General features: G+C 25.7%; 2 protein-coding genes and 1 long non-coding RNA gene across 4 annotated transcripts; all 3 read left to right on the top strand.

Annotated features, from left to right (window-relative positions):
* Positions 1-7,107: 7,107 nt before the first annotated feature.
* Positions 7,108-7,780, top strand: LOC149062070 (uncharacterized). Its single transcript, XR_016190717.1, has 2 exons — positions 7,108-7,253; positions 7,325-7,780. It is a non-coding gene; the product is annotated as an uncharacterized LOC149062070 (long non-coding RNA).
* Positions 7,781-9,058: 1,278 nt separating this feature from the next.
* Positions 9,059-16,291, top strand: LOC149062068 (uncharacterized). 2 transcript variants are annotated; one of them, XM_089221731.1, is made up of 11 exons: positions 9,059-9,727; positions 12,602-12,802; positions 13,008-13,160; positions 13,692-13,790; positions 13,852-13,938; positions 14,003-14,080; positions 14,156-14,245; positions 14,356-14,490; positions 14,674-14,923; positions 14,989-15,143; positions 16,110-16,291. In XM_089221731.1, the coding sequence occupies exons 2-11, from the start codon at positions 12,610-12,612 to the stop codon at positions 16,220-16,222; spliced, it is 1,353 nt and encodes a 450-aa protein (XP_089077857.1). In that variant the 5' UTR covers positions 9,059-9,727; positions 12,602-12,609; the 3' UTR covers positions 16,223-16,291. The 2 variants fall into 2 exon arrangements, with proteins under 2 accessions (XP_089077857.1, XP_089077889.1); XM_089221763.1 differs by lacking the exon at positions 9,059-9,727 and adding an exon at positions 12,146-12,526.
* Positions 9,746-12,165, top strand: LOC149062069 (uncharacterized). The gene has a single exon (XM_089215197.1). The coding sequence runs from the start codon at positions 9,994-9,996 to the stop codon at positions 12,163-12,165; it is 2,172 nt and encodes a 723-aa protein (XP_089071323.1). The 5' UTR covers positions 9,746-9,993.
* Positions 16,292-16,734: the final 443 nt, after the last annotated feature.

Below are 16,734 nucleotides of genomic sequence, written 5' to 3'. Positions count from 1 at the left end.
CCCTTCCAACTATCTGCATTAAATTTACATAAATAACAAAGCATTTTTTTTAAATTAACTTAAAAATATGTCTATTTACAAATTTACAACAAAAGGTCAGGTACATTGGGATAAGTACAGCAAAATGATTTAAATCTTTACTTGAAACACTGCTAGGTATCAATTAAAATGAATAGGTACACTACCTACCAAAAAATGTAATATTAATAAGTATAAATGAAAAATCATATCATTAAACAATATTAAGTAATAATGAATAAATTAAAAATAAAAATTATGACTTGACTTACTATAAACGTACTGCAATAGTTTTTAATATTTTTCAAATGAGCTATCCAAAACTATGAATACTGGGTTCATTTAAACAATTACAATCTACCTAAAAATTACATTATATCATTAAATACTATTAAGTAATAATGAATAAATTAAAAATAAAAATTATGACTTGACTTACTATAAACGTAATGCAATAGTTTTTAATATTTTTCAAATGAGCTATCCAAAACTATGAATACTGGGTTCATTTAAACAATTACAATCAACCTAAAAATTAATTTATATCATTAAATACTATTAAGTAATAATGAATAAATTAAAAATAAAAATTATGACTTGACTTACTATAAACGTAATGCAATAGTTTTTAATATTTTTCAAATGAGCTATCCAAAACTATGAATACTGGGTTCATTTAAACAATTACAATCAACCTAAAAATTAATTTATATCATTAAATACTATTAAGTAATAATGAATAAATTAAAAATAAAAATTATGACTTGACTTACTATAAACGTAATGCAATAGTTTTTAATATTTTTCAAATGAGCTATCCAAAACTATGAATACTGGGTTCATTTAAACAATTACAATCAACCTAAAAATTAATTTATATCATTAAATACTATTAAGTAATAATGAATAAATTAAAAATAAAAATTATGACTTGACTTACTATAAACGTACTGCAATAGTTTTTAATATTTTTCAAATGAGCTATCCAAAACTATGAATACTGGGTTCATTTAAACAATTACAATCTACCTAAAAATTACATTATATCATTAAATACTATTAAGTAATAATGAATAAATTAAAAATAAAAATTATGACTTGACTTACTATAAACGTAATGCAATAGTTTTTAATATTTTTCAAATGAGCTATCCAAAACTATGAATACTGGGTTCATTTAAACAATTACAATCAACCTAAAAATTAATTTATATCATTAAATACTATTAAGTAATAATGAATAAATTAAAAATAAAAATTATGACTTGACTTACTATAAACGTAATGCAATAGTTTTTAATATTTTTCAAATGAGCTATCCAAAACTATGAATACTGGGTTCATTTAAACAATTACAATCAACCTAAAAATTAATTTATATCATTAAATACTATTAAGTAATAATGAATAAATTAAAAATAAAAATTATGACTTGACTTACTATAAACGTAATGCAATAGTTTTTAATATTTTTCAAATGAGCTATCCAAAACTATGAATACTGGGTTCATTTAAACAATTACAATCTACCTAAAAATTACATTATATCATTGAATACTATTAAGTATTTATAAAACAGTTAAAAAGAATAAATTATGATTTGACTTACCATAAACGTACAGCAGAGGTGCAATTTAAAACTTTATATTAATTAGTAAGTTCGTAGGTATATGCTTATTTCGGCAGTTTGGCACAGAATGTGAATATTATAGAATCATATTAAATAAGAATAACGAATATTAACCATATTAACAATATACTTATAAACAAATGATAACAGTATTATCACGACGATAATATACCATTGATTTTCGGTAATCCCGGTGTTATAAATAGATATTAATGGTCAGAGAACCCACTACGTACATAATAAGATCGATAATATACGTATTGTTGTTTTAATAATGTATTATTAATTTTGTTATTTTTTGATTAATTTATTGACAATATGTATATTTATATAGATAATACAATTTTTAATTTATCTAAACTATTGTTATAATGACAAAATATTATCTTGATGACCAATATAAACCTTGTTAAAGTTTAATAAGACAATATTGTCAATAATACCAATGGTTTTTTTTTCAGTGTGGTTTTACGAGTACGATCTAGAACTTAAAACTCAGAGCATGGAGTGGAAGTCAAAAAATGATCCCCGAACGAAAAAATGTCGTAAAAGCCGGTCAAAAATTAAGGTCATGTTAATCGTTTTTTTTGACTACCGTGGTATTGTGCATCATGAATATCTTCCTGAAGGACAAACTGTAAATGCTATTTTCTATGTGGAAGTTCTTAAGCGCTTACGAGATCGTGTGCGACGTGTACGACCAAATTTGCTAGGAGAGGACGGGTGGATTTTGCATCACGATAATGCGCCGGCTCATTCTTCTTTGCTGGTCCGTGAGTTTTTGGCCCGAAATTCAATCACAACACTTGATCACCCCCCTATTCTCCAGATTTAGCCCCCTGTGATTTTTTTTTGTTCCCAAAATGTAAAATGGTCATGAGGGGTCAGCATTGGGACGATGTGGAAACCATAAAGCGCGAAATGACAAGACAGCTGAAAAGCCTAACTTCTGAAGACTTTGAGGGATGTTTTGAACAATGGAAACGAAGATGGGATAAATGCATCACTATAGACGGAGACTATTTTGAAGGGGATAAAATTGATTTATGATAAATTATAACAAATAAAAGTTTTATTTTAAAAGTTCGCGTATTTATTGGACATACTACGTACATGCATGATAGTTGAGAGCTACTGTCGTAAGAGTGATAGTAACTATCACAATGTGAATGCTTACTATCACATTATTTTACTATCGAGATTAGAATTTTAAATTTGGTTATCAATGATAATATCACTATTGTTTAAATGTATATTTAAAGTATTAATAAATTTTAATAATTTAAATTTATTTATAGTTTATTGTAATATACCTTAGTAAATTTGTTAGTATTACAATGACTCACAATTTTGATGTTATGGAGTTTCTTGAAGAGTACCAAAAATATCCTTGTTTGTGTGATAAAAGCTTAGAAGAATATAGGAATAGGGTAAAAAGAGACCATGCTGAAGAAATGTTGCTTCAGTTTTCCAAGATTAATTCCTTTATGAATTAAGACAAAAAATTAGAAACATAAGGTGACTAATCTTATTTTTTTATTTATTTAAGTAACATAAATATCTTGCAGGTGTACATATAATCAAGAAGTTGGGAAGATTAAAAAGTCAATGGTAACAGGATCTGGTTCAAATACTATTTATAAACCAAAGTTATCTTGGTTTTCATTAGCTGATAGTTTTAAAAAAAAAAATAATGATGGTGGTTATGAACCAGATACCAATTTAGTAAGTTTAATTTTAGATGTTTTAGTAAAGTAAAGTAAAACATTTACACTCTGCTACTTTAACTATCTGTATATTGTGATTAATTTATAAATTATTGAATCATTCTGTCCTGCCAAGAAACAACCCCTTCATTAATAAAATATTCAGCCAGGGTATCTTTTTTTTCTTGCTTCAAGTAAATAATTTCGCTGGTTTGCTGTTGCTATTTCAACAAATCCAGTTGATTCTGGTTCATTTCTCCAGTCTCCAGGTATGATACAGCCGTTTTCCAAATCTTCAATGTCAACTGTTTTAAGATCTTGATTTAATCCACTTTTTCTAATAAAGTTATGTAATGAACATGCAGCTTTAGTAATTTTCACTACTGTTGTCGGTGCTAGAGGTATTGGCCGTCTAAATAATCTAAATCTACTTGCAAGAATTCCAAAAGCATTTTCGACTATCCTTCTAGCACGACAGTGCCTATAGTTATAAATCTTTTCCTTTTTGGTTAAAATATTACGTCTTGCATATGGTTTCATTAAATAGGATGTCAAAGGGAAAGCGCTTCATCGCCTAAAATAACAGCATCCTCTGGTATATCCAACAAGTTTTCCTCAATGGCTTTTTTAAGTGAGGATTTATTAAAAATTCCTCCATCTGACACACTTCCATGAGCACCAATATCAATACAAGTAAAATTGTAATTATTATCTACCAATGCTAAAAGGACAATACTGTATGTTCCCTTGTAGTTAAAAAAATTAGATCTAGAATTGACTGGACACTCTATCACTATGTGTTTCCCATCTATAGCCCCAATACAGTTTGGGAAGTTCCAAGATGCATTAAAACTATTGATGATTTTATCCCAGTCACATTTATTTTTTGGAACCTGAAATTAAAATAATCAAATAAATTATTTATTTATTTATCCAACCAAAACAATTACAAGCTTATCTCTATTTTTTATTGATTTCACAAGCCATCAGTAATCCAGGGTTTTATCTTACGATTTTTCCTACTTGATTGGGACTTTGATACAATAAAGTTATTAATTTTGTCAAATATATTATTATTAAAAATATTTATTGCTGCATAAGTATTATTGGGTTTGAATAATCCAGTCCATTAGGATATTATTGAAAAACAAAAACAAAAATACACTTATTTATTTTTTGTTTTAATTTAAAAGATAGTAACATCAAAGGAAGCTCAAGAAAATGATGATAACTATGAATTAGTAGATATGTCTAGTATAGTTTTGGAACACAGTGAGATTTTAAATTCCAGTGAGATTGAGCTACCCACAAATATAAATAAAAGAGTATCAAAACTATAACAAAATAAAACAACAAAAAAGTCTAAACTTGATAATTCATTAGATAACGCAGTTGAAGCTCTAAAATTTGCTTGTTCCAAACAAGAAATAACAGAAACTGAATTCACATTATTTGGAAAACAAGTTGGGCTACAGCTGGAAAAACTTCCATTAACAGAAGCATTAAAATTACAAAGTCAAATTCAACAATTACTGATAACAGCTCCTCGCTTCAATGAATGATCAAAGTTTATCATCATCAGTAGTATCAAATCATAACACTTATACCATAACATTACCAAATCAACATAACAATTACACAAGTAAAAGTAATCAAAAAGAAGTACATTATTAACCTCAAACGTTTAATTACACTATATCACAACCTCAACCACAAGAAACACCACAAGACGATGAACCCTCAACATTAACATTATTTTATAATAACTGGAGTTCCTAAATTCAAACATCTTTAAAATCTTTTATCTATATTAATAATGATTTACATAAGTTACACCCTGTTAGATTTAAATGTTTGTTTGTTAGTAACCTACCGTTTTCTAATTATATTTTTACCAAACTATTCTATATAAACTGTATTATAACTACATGTTATTTATTAGATATTTTGTGTTCAAGAAAGGTAACTTGATTATTTTATAATTTAATGATTTTATTTTGTAATATGTTTATACATATCTTTACCAAGAGATGTAACCCAAAGACTGGAAATACAATTTGTTTTAATTTAAATTTAAGTATTGTTTTACCTCAATATATTCTTGTAGTCCTTCATAAATTGCATCAAACACATCAGGTATAAATTCACTGATGGCTGATTTGGAAACTCTATATAAATATTGCAATGATTTAAAAAAGTCTCCCGTTGCTAGGAATCTCAGTGCAATTTCCAATTTAATTTGAGGGATTAATGACATTCTCATCATTGTATCTTGCTTCTTCAATCTATGTTCAACCTATGTAGCATAAAATTACAAAAATAACAATTAATATTTCTACTATATTAACTATTTAGGTAAGTACTATCATTATATGTTACCTTAGCTAGTAAAATATTGAACATAGTTTCATCAATTCTCAGAAAGTTGAAATAACTCTTTGGATCTTCAATTGCCAACTCTTTTATTAGTGTGTTAGATGCCCCCAATGTGTTTCTACGCATTATCCATTTTTTCGTCCAAACACGTTTTTTATTCTTTGATGTTCTTGATCTTTTTAATTTAATTATTTCTGCTACTACACGTAGCATGGCAATAGTGATTTCATTTGATATTTTTAATGAATATTTGTAAAAAATGAAAGTATATATTCAATATTCACAATGTTGTCACTAATTTTTAACTTTATTACTTTTTACCTTTTTTTACCTTGTTTTTATTCACACTACGTCCCTACTATCATGTATTCTACTGTCAGTGTACTATCATAATGTGGATGCTTTATCTCATGATAGTTACTATCACGGTACTATCACGATAGCGACTCTTGTGAGAGTAACTATCATCGTGTGGACCCGGCTTTAACTGAAAACACCGCCACCGCAAGCGCTGTGACAAAGCACGCGCGTACGGTAAAGCCGGGTCCACACGATGATAGTTACTCTCGCGATAGTTGCTATCGTGATAGTACTATCGAATACTATCGCCGTGTGAACATGTCAATAGTAACTGTCCTTAGATCATATACAATGGATAGAGCTACTATGATAATTTCCCGTGTCCAACATAACCCCCCACTTAATTTGTAGTTTTGACCCATATAGCAAATGTGATGTATTGATATATATTTGATATTCAGTTTATATAATTTTTTGTACATTCGATAGTTAATATACATACAATATCGTAAAGATAACTGAAAATCAATGTACGTGTTTATATATCGGTATGATAACTTCACAATATCAAGATTCTGATATCAAAAACATGATTTTCACGCAATGTGAATTAGATATTTTTTTCACGATATTTGCTGTACATGTTATAATTAATATTTACTTGATATCTAAAAATGTTTATCTTAAATCACATATGTAAGGTGTATCTATTAAATATCAGAAATAAGATATCAAATATCTGATTTATGGACAATATTCGTTGGATATTTTATTAATGATACTTACAGAATATATTGTCCCAGATATTCATAAGGTATCTAAAAAAGCTTATCTTGAATATATTATAATAATATAATATAATAATAATAATTATATTCAATATTGATATAATTATATACCGTAAAACCGGGTGAATAGAAACTGAGGGGTGAATAGAAACACTTTTTGGTAATAACTTTTAATAATTGGTATCTTGATATGATTTTTATTTATGTGGATTTTTCTTCCATGAAATAATTGGTAATGTTGTTAACAAACGGTATACAGTATTTACTTTTACCTCCAAACCAAAATTATTATCTTTAAAATATTTATTTTGATAAGAATATTTTGGCTCCAAAAATGAAGCGCAAATTCGTTATCACTGAATAGTATCAAAACAATTTTTAAATCCACTCAATCTATTTTACACGGACAAACATACTTGTGTAAATTAATGTAACGTAAGTATAAACTCGTTATAACTATTATACAATTTATAATAAATTGTTGAACTTAGATTTTTTAATTTTAGGGTGAATAGAAACATGCCCAATCAATACAATCCAGAACCTCGGAGCAACCGTTATAAAGTTCCAAATAAATGTGATCTAGCAAATGCTGTTATGTGTATTAAGCAAAAAAAAATGTCGTACCGAGAGGCTGCAAAAGTATATGGTATTCACCATTCTGTTATATACAGACATGTAAAGAATCCACATATGAAAAAACAAGGCGGACAAACTTCACTCACAAAACAGGAAGAGGATTTAATAATTGCAGGTATTTTACTGTTAATTTTATGTAAGTATGAACTAAAAGACTAGTTATTATAAATTTGTATAAGGCAACGAAAAGACTGCTTGGCTTATTATTTGAATATTTATAAGAGAAAAATATAATTTGTTATAATATTTAAAAAGTAAATAATTATTTTGTTTTGTTATGTTATGTAAAAAAAAAAAAAAAAATATAATTTGTATTGTAAAAACATTGTTTTTTTTTTTTTTAAAACTTCAAAAACTGTTTCTATTCACAATCAAACAGGGTGAATAACAAATCATATTACATTTATATATTTGTTTCTATTCACCCATACATGAGTATGAATAGAAACAGCATACTTAAAAATATATATAAAATCAATTTTGAAATTTAGTTCTTTTAATTTTTAATGATTGTATTGTGTGTTTAAAGACCCAAATTTTAAGGTATTAATATGCTGTTTTGTTATTTCCATTCCAAAGTTATTAGCTTTTGAAGTTGAAAAGTGTTTCTATTCACCCGGTTTTACGGTATATTATTATATAATATTATATAATATTGGTATTATATAATATATTATTATTTATATTGGTACTTCTTGAATTTTATTATTTTATTAATATTTAATAATTATTATATAGGTACTTCAATTTATTATATAGACAAGATGTTTCAGGCAGATCTTTTAGGCATGATCATATCCTAATATGTTTTGTATTACTAAATTATGCATATTATACTATAATATTATGCATGCATTTATATTTTATAGTAATGCAAGTTTTAATTTTTGGAATTTTTAAATACTTTATTATAGATTTTTTGTTTTACTTATAAGGAAGATCCTAAAAGAACTTCTGTTATTTTTCTAATATAGTCCCTCCCCTTTTCACTTCTAATTATTTAGTAAATAATTATTGTGGGAATTTTTATGTATATAAATCAAAATTTGAATAACTATAAGTTCTATAAGTTATGGGATTATAATATATCTATGGAAATAGGTAAAATAGATATAATTATTATAACTTATAAGGGCTTATATGATTTTAAAATGTAACTATAATTACAATTGATCTATCAATATCAATATCAACATTGAATGTGTATAATAAGCTTATAATATAATAATTCAAAAGTATATTCTAATAAAACGTTAAGATCTTGTAAATATTAATTAATATAAAAATATACATATTCAAATTAAATGTTTGATTACATACGATACTTCTTTAAAAAAAACTTTAAAACTAATAATTTCAGTATTTGTTTTGTATTGAGAAGTTATACACATAATATAATATGTTTAAACCTTTCTTCAATTGTTTTAATTATAAAATTTATTTGAATACTTGTGTTAAGTTTTAATACCTCCATTAAGATTTAGATCTAATTAAATGTTGGAACGTATTGTTCAAAATATATCTACCTTATTATGATATATTAATATATTATTATTAATCATCCTATACTATATTCTAATTTTGTTGAATATTTCTGTTACTTTTAAATGCAACTACTCATTTTAACTTTTAATGGATGGTGTTACGTTATGGTTCACTATGGTTGGATACTTGGATAGCCAACAGAGTATAGACATTATAAACTAGTAACTAATAATTTTAGTCTAATACCATGGTATTAATATGGGTAATAAGAACATTTATTGTTTCTAGTATCATCATTCTAATTTCTAATTCATTTGTATTAGCTGGTAATTAGGAAATTGTATCAATATCTAATATTTCAAAACGCGCGCTTTATTTTGCGAAACCATCACAGAAACCCACCACCATGGAGCGTGCGTATTAGCGCTCGCCGCAACGTCGATCAACGGTGATGTCGCTTGATATATATATATATCTTAATTCACTCCTCGTTATCACTTTATCAGTCGCCTGTATACAGTGAACAATGAAAACCTCGTTTTTGTATTACGCCACAATATTATAATTTAAAAGTTATAACCTCACTACAGTCTACAGTTAATTATTTTTTCCGCCAAAACGGCTGGACGTTGGTGCGAAGTGTGAACACTGAAATTGTCTTGTGCATTGTGCTTGTGCTATTCCTAGAGCTATTCCTTAGTTTATTGAACCAAGTCGCACACTCAGACGTTGTTGATTTTATGCTGTGTTGCTGTGATTTCAAGTTTCAAAGTGTTGAACAAAATGTAAGTATAATATTAGGTATTTCTATATTGGTGCAGGTATTACACTTATAATATATTATTTAATGTTCATAGCTATTATAGCTTTAAATAGGTTGTAGGTACCTATATTATATTAGTCATTGCTTTTAACTTTCATTTTTTTTATAATTTTGATATATTTTAACAATAGTTGAGTATCTTATTTACAATATTATAAAATATAATAGTCTGGTATTATATTATTATTAGTTATTAAGTTTTAGTTGCATAACACCCAACTATTAAGTATGTTTCGTAAAAAAGGCTTAAGTAAGTCTGCCAAACGCAGACGATTGTTAGAAGCAAATAATTTTATTGAACATTTATCTGTTGATACTTATTTAGACATATCACCAAATAATAATATTAACAATACTATTTCATCTCTAGTTTCATCTGAGCTAAATAAAAAAGAGGTTAATACTGTTTTATTTAAAACCTCTACTAGTTCATCTGTTGGTAATAGTTTTGATCAATGCTTTAATGATGATGGCTGTGTTGGTTTAGAATGTGAAATAAAGTCACATAGTGAAGTTGAAAGTTCCGAGGAAAGTGATGATAATAGTGTGCTCGCAATTAATGATGAAAGTACTCCAAAGCGAATCACAAATGATTTAATTGAATGGGCAACTAATCACAATATACCTAATAATGCATTGGATAATTTGTTAAAAGTTTTAAAATCTCATAAATGTTTTGAAGATTTTCCCTCAACAAGTAGAACATTTTATAAAATACATTCTGGAGTTTTGTATGATAAACCTATTCAAGTAAAACCCGTTGCACCTGGTATTTACTATCATTTTGGAGTAGCTAGTAGCATTAACAAATATATAGACAAACATTTTTCTTATGAAACCATTAAATTAGTCATAGGAGTTGATGGTTTGCCATTAACAAAAAGCTCTGGTAGTTGTTTTTGGCCTATACTAGGTTACATACGACAAAATATTGAAACTGTATTTCTCATTGGAATATATTGGGGGTACAATAAACCAGTTGATGGCAATTTATTCATTAAAGATTTTGTTGATGAAATTAGTAGCTTAATAATCAATGGAATTTATGTAGACATTATTATTGAGAACACTTTGAAAACAGTTCATAAAAAAGTTAGCATTGACAGTTTTTGTTGTGATGCACCAGCAAAGGCGTTTTTATTGAAAACAAAATCTCATACAGGATTTTTCTCATGTACCAGATGTACAGTGCAGGGAAAATATGTATTACGACGGGTTTGCTTTCCTGACTTAAAATGCTCAAAAAGAACTCATGTAGATTTTGTGAATAAAGTTCAAAGACAATATCATAGCACTGATGGTAATATAACAGAAATATTAAATATTCCTGGTATTGATGTTGTCCAACAATTTTCTTTGGACTACATGCATGCTGTATGCCTTGGTACAATGAAAAAAATGCTTATGTTATGGAAAGGTGATAATATTGGCCGAGGAGATGCAAATAAACAGAAATTAAGTCCTGGATTAATTAAAAAAATGTCTGAACGTCTCTTGTCATTAAAAAATGATATTCCTCTTGACTTTGTGAGAAAACCAAGATCATTAGATGAACTTCCAAGGTGGAAGGCCACTGAATTTAGGCTTTTTTTATTATATGTTGGTCCTGTTATTATTCATTCTATCGTGTCAAAGCAAATATTCCAAAATTTTTTATTTCTAAATGTAGCCATGACAATATTTCTAAGTCCAAATTACAATCACCTAGCCACATATGCTAAGTCATTTATGTTTGACTTTGTCAAAAATTTCGGAATATTATACGGTGATCATTTTATATCACATAATATCCATGGGTTAATTCATTTGTATGATGATTATCAGAATTATGGTATGCTGGATAATATTAGTTGTTTTAAATTCGAAAATTACATGAGCCATTTAAAAAAAATGGTTCGTAAAAGTGACAAGCCTCTTCAGCAAGTTGTTAGAAGGTATGAAGAGCGTTCTAAATATATTCCACCCACAGACTCTTCTGCAAATATAAAAGAAACAGTCCAATTTAAAAAGTTGCATAATGAAGGGCCCTTAAACACACATACTTCTTCTCCTCAATATAAAATTGTTGTGTTAGACAAAATTAAAATTAATGTGGACTCTAATGCTGACTCTTATGTTGGTTTAAAATTAAACGGAACTTTATGTATTGTTAAAGTTGTTAATGTATGCTATTGCCAGGAGCTAAAAAAACAAGTTTTATTAGGTAAGGAAATTGAAAGAATGGAAAGCTTTTTTACTAAACCTTTAAAGAGTGAAAAATTAGGAATTTTTAAAGTAAATAATTTTTCCAAACAACTTAGTGTTTGGAATATTGATGATGTGATTACCAAATATATGATTTTAAAAGCTCATGATTTAAATTGCATGATAGCTTATCCAATTATTCATTTTAATAGGTAATTAAGTTTTACTTATAATTTTAATTTAAAAAAAACTTAGTTATATTTTGACAATTCTTAATGATAAAACTAATTTTAATTTTATATACCTCCTATCAATATAGTTTAGCCTATAATATGTACATATTTTATAAAAAAAATCCTTATTATCTATTTTAATATAGGTACCTGCAATGCTTTACATACGATTTTTAAATAGATGGCTACCAGTTTTTTTTTTTCAGGAACGCCTAAATAAGGAGGGAATGATTTCAATTTCTTATCCTAAAATTTTTAAATACCTACCTAAATACCTATTATTATATTTTATATTGTTCTTTTTACATTATTACACTTCAACAGTTAGTGCACTAATAATAATTGTAATGATAACATTAAATAATTATAACAATAAAATAATTTATTTTAATTATAAACTGCTTCTACCCGCTTCACAGCATAAAACATGTGGTCAATTGTTCATTTTGATGCCGATAACTCTGTTGAACCTATTCCAACATATTGGTTGAATAAAGATAAATCTAAATGTGCCTGGCCAAACAATGACTCAAGTGCTGACAGATTAAGAAATAATAGAGCGAAGCCAAATGCATTCGATTTTTCTTATTTCAGCTGCCGAGTACTGGCTAATAATATTGGTAAGTATTTTATATGTATCCTTTTATTGTTCTGAATTTTGAATATTTTAACTTATTTTATTTTATCTATATAATAAATTTACATTGGCCTTCAAGTCTACAATTCATCAATTTTATTCTATTTGTATAATTCATCTTTTTAAACTCAAAAAACTTGTAAATATTACCTATATAGTTCTAATTATTGTATGTTTAAACATTTAAGGTTCATTAGCCAACGCTGTAAAAAAAGTGAAACTAGCTATGTATACTTCAGATTTGTCAGATGTAGAAGATAAAAAAACAAAATCAGATAACCATATATGTGAAAAAAAAAGAAAAGTTTTTAGTTTATCAAACAATTCATCTAAACAACAAAGTAAAAAACATTTTACTTTACCTCTCATGGAGATTCTTTTAGTTTTTAAAGATGATCTGTGTTTAACTAAAAGTAACAATACCTTAAATTTAAAACTATCTATAATAAAGTGAATAAGCCACTTTTATTCAAAATTAGTTATTATTTTCAGTTTAAAAATTTAATTTTTAGCTTAATGTTCAATTAGTCACAATTTAACCACAAATCAACAATTACAGTCAAGAGAAAGTGAAAAATAAACCTAAAATAACTTAATCACAATCTTAATAATATTAACATATATTAGTATATCTAAAGTAATATATTATATTATTCAGTGTACTACCTAGCTATTACTATTGTTTTTCATACCATATTAACACCTGATTAATATTCAATTAAATATAATTTTCTTCAAATTTAAGTTCTTCAAACACCAAATTAATTTTAATATATTGTGGGTGCTTATAATCACATTCCTTTATAGTTTTAAATCTATAATGACACATTGTGCTGTGTTCTTTCTTCATACATGTTTATTTGTTTGCATAGATTTCAAGAAAGTAAAAAACGATGATGCACTGAAAAAAGTAGACATAGACATCACAAATAATAAGTTGTCTAATGATTCTGACGAAAGCTCAGAAAAATGTAAGTCTATTTTAATTAATACATTATAATATAATAATGTGTACATTTGATTGTTTTTCAGCTTTATTTGATGATAGTGATACTGACAAAAATTATGAATTACCTACAGCTACAGCTGAATGTTTCAAAAAAAGTATACTTAATTATGGTAAGAGTAAGAATAAGACTTAAGTTATGTCCCTAAAATTTATGTTGAAAAAATGTATATTTAGAATCTGAAAATGATGAGCAAAATGATGATACTATTTTCGCTGCAGCTAAATCAACTGCAGTTTTAAACAAGCATCTTGGTATGTATATAAATATATTATTTATTGAAACTTAAGTATCGCGTTAATATTTCCAGTTACGTATTTTTTTATTAGATGAGTATAAAAAAAGTCCAACATTGAATATGAATATTACGCCTATTTCCAAAAAACATGCTACAGCAAACAGAATTGTTTTTCATGAAAGTATACAAATTTAAGATATTTATTCTATTATAATAAAACTAATAATAATCTATACCTACCTTATCTATATGATTTTTAAGTTAATTCTTTGTCTTCCTATGCACTTAAAGATACAGAAAATGATAGTGCCCCTTCAACAAGTTACCATACAAATATTCAAAATGCTCAAGTTTCATGCTTAACCAATGATGCAACAAATACACCAAGTATATCTCCTTTAATAAACGACAATGAACAACATTTGAGTAAGCAAAATATTTTTTATACTTACTATAATTCTATAATTTAGTATACTTATTATATCTACCTATATTAATAATATTATAATTAGGTAGGTATTACTTATTAAATTTAGTATCTTTAAAACTATAATATCATTGTAGTTTTGAATTATTCTAGGCACTTATGTTTAAATAGTGATTTTACAGATTTTCAGAAACTCATTTTGAAATATTTGGCTTCTTTAAAAGTTGAAATTTCTAATATTTCTGACACTCAACAAGAAATTATTAAGATGGTTAGTGATATCCAAAACAGAACTTCAACTCAAGAAGATGATTCATGGGCACATGAGATCGATTATTTTATTTCTAGTTGGCCAATATCTGACCAAGAGGGTCTTAATGATATGGAAAACAAAATTAAAAGCGATTCCAATTTTCGAAAACAAGTTGTAAGGTTTTATTTATAAATTATTGTTTATTTTTATTTGTTTATTTTATTTGTTATTACTTATAGGTAAGTGAACTCGCAAGGATTGGAGGGAAGTCGCTACAAAATTTGATATATAAGATGTTAAAAAAAGTTTTTGATGACACTATTTTACTTCAATTTACATATTATGGCTTAAGAAAGAAGGACAATTTTTCTTTATTGGCTATAAATAAAGTAATAATTGGTAAGTTTAATATTTGTAAATTTTTGTATTATGTTAACTCTGAATTGGTGTGAATATATTAATTTATATTACATCTTGATTAGAAAAATAATTATAATAATATGTATATTAAACATGTCCTAGTAGTTAAAAACATAAAGAATAACTTTTTCTTAATATTTCAGTCAGTACAACAAATTTTTCAAAAAAAGTTAAGATAATATATTTTGTTCATTCATTCAGGTATAACATGACAATACTGATTAAAATATTAATCATCAAGTTAAACAATTTTAGTAAAATTATATTATTCTTAATTATTTTAATTAGGTATGTGGAAATATTATCTTTTATGGTGTTTTTTGTAAGATTAAAATTTTAACTACTGTTACTTATGATAGCTAAATGTTAGACAAAAAAAAATTAATGATGATAGAGATAATATAGGTAAATTTATAATTATTAATTATTGTATATTTTTCTTTTGGCTGAATTAAATCAATATTATATTTACTTTTATTAAATTATTATAAAATTATAAACTATTTTATGTAAATACTAAATAACGTAATAATGTATATAACTAAACCTACTATTTTTTTTTTGTTTTCTTAAGTTTTCAATCTGTATATAACTGAAATAATAATACCTATTACCTAGTAATAGTTACCTATATATAAAACGTTTATTTAACTAATATATACCACAATATTCATTCCTTCTTTTTATAATAATGCAAACACAATATGTTTATTCTCTAATATAATTTCAACTAAATATTTATTAACTTTTAATCTAATTTTTTCCTGATTAATTTAAAAAGTGCATCAGAACCTAATACCTCTACTAAATAACAAATAAATAGGTTCCTATATATTTATATTATATTTATTAATTTCTTATTAATAACAGTGAGAAAATGTCTATTTTAATAATGTTTATATTTCAATGTATTAAATTAAGTTAAGAATTGTTATATGTTTATAGAAGCAGTATTAAAATCAAAATTCAAGAGTCATTCCAATGATGAAATCATAACAGCGATTAGCAAATGGTTAACTGGAGCAAAAGGAAGATTATCCAAAAAAGAAAATGAATAATATTTAAATTTTTTAATAATATAATATTCTTATTAATTGTAAATGAAATATTATAACAATAATAATAAAAAGAAGAATATCAATTAAAATGAAATTAATAAACTTTATTGCATTTTATCATTCTATTTATAATGTCATCACTATACCTAAATATTATGATGTATAATATAAACAAATTAATATTTAATAATAATAATATGAAAATTACTAATTATTTTTTATATACTATAAATAACCAACACGGTATATTGTTTAGATATTTAAACATATGTAATATTGAGATATCCATGAGATATTATTAAATCATTAATAACATATTAATTAGATATCACCTATTTGATATATTTTAGATATTGATTTTTGGTTCATAAGAAATCTATTGGATATTCTATAGATAATTAAAAATTTTCTATAGAGCTATTTCAGATATCAAACATATATGTAAATTAAAATTACAATATTGCTTAGATAACTGTCAGATAAACTATTGCTATCTGGGGAGGAACAAACTA

Source organism: Diuraphis noxia, unplaced genomic scaffold (genome assembly GCF_037042655.1).
Source record: "Diuraphis noxia isolate RWA-SAM2 unplaced genomic scaffold, SU_Dnox_SAM2 contig0001, whole genome shotgun sequence".
NCBI classification, from domain to species: Eukaryota; Metazoa; Arthropoda; class Insecta; order Hemiptera; family Aphididae; genus Diuraphis; species Diuraphis noxia.
This window is presented reverse-complemented; position numbering and strand designations above follow the sequence as displayed.

Coding starts and splice junctions, on each gene's coding strand:
- LOC149062069 (XM_089215197.1), top strand. CDS start 9,994: ATGTTTCGTAAAAAAGGCTTAAGTAAGTCTGCCAAACGCAGACGATTG.
- LOC149062068 (XM_089221731.1), top strand. CDS start 12,610: ATGTGGTCAATTGTTCATTTTGATGCCGATAACTCTGTTGAACCTATT. Junction 13,939..14,002: donor AAAAAGTATACTTAATTATG/GTAAGAGTAAGA, acceptor ATGTATATTTAG/AATCTGAAAATGATGAGCAA. Junction 14,246..14,355: donor CAGAATTGTTTTTCATGAAA/GTATACAAATTT, acceptor ATGCACTTAAAG/ATACAGAAAATGATAGTGCC.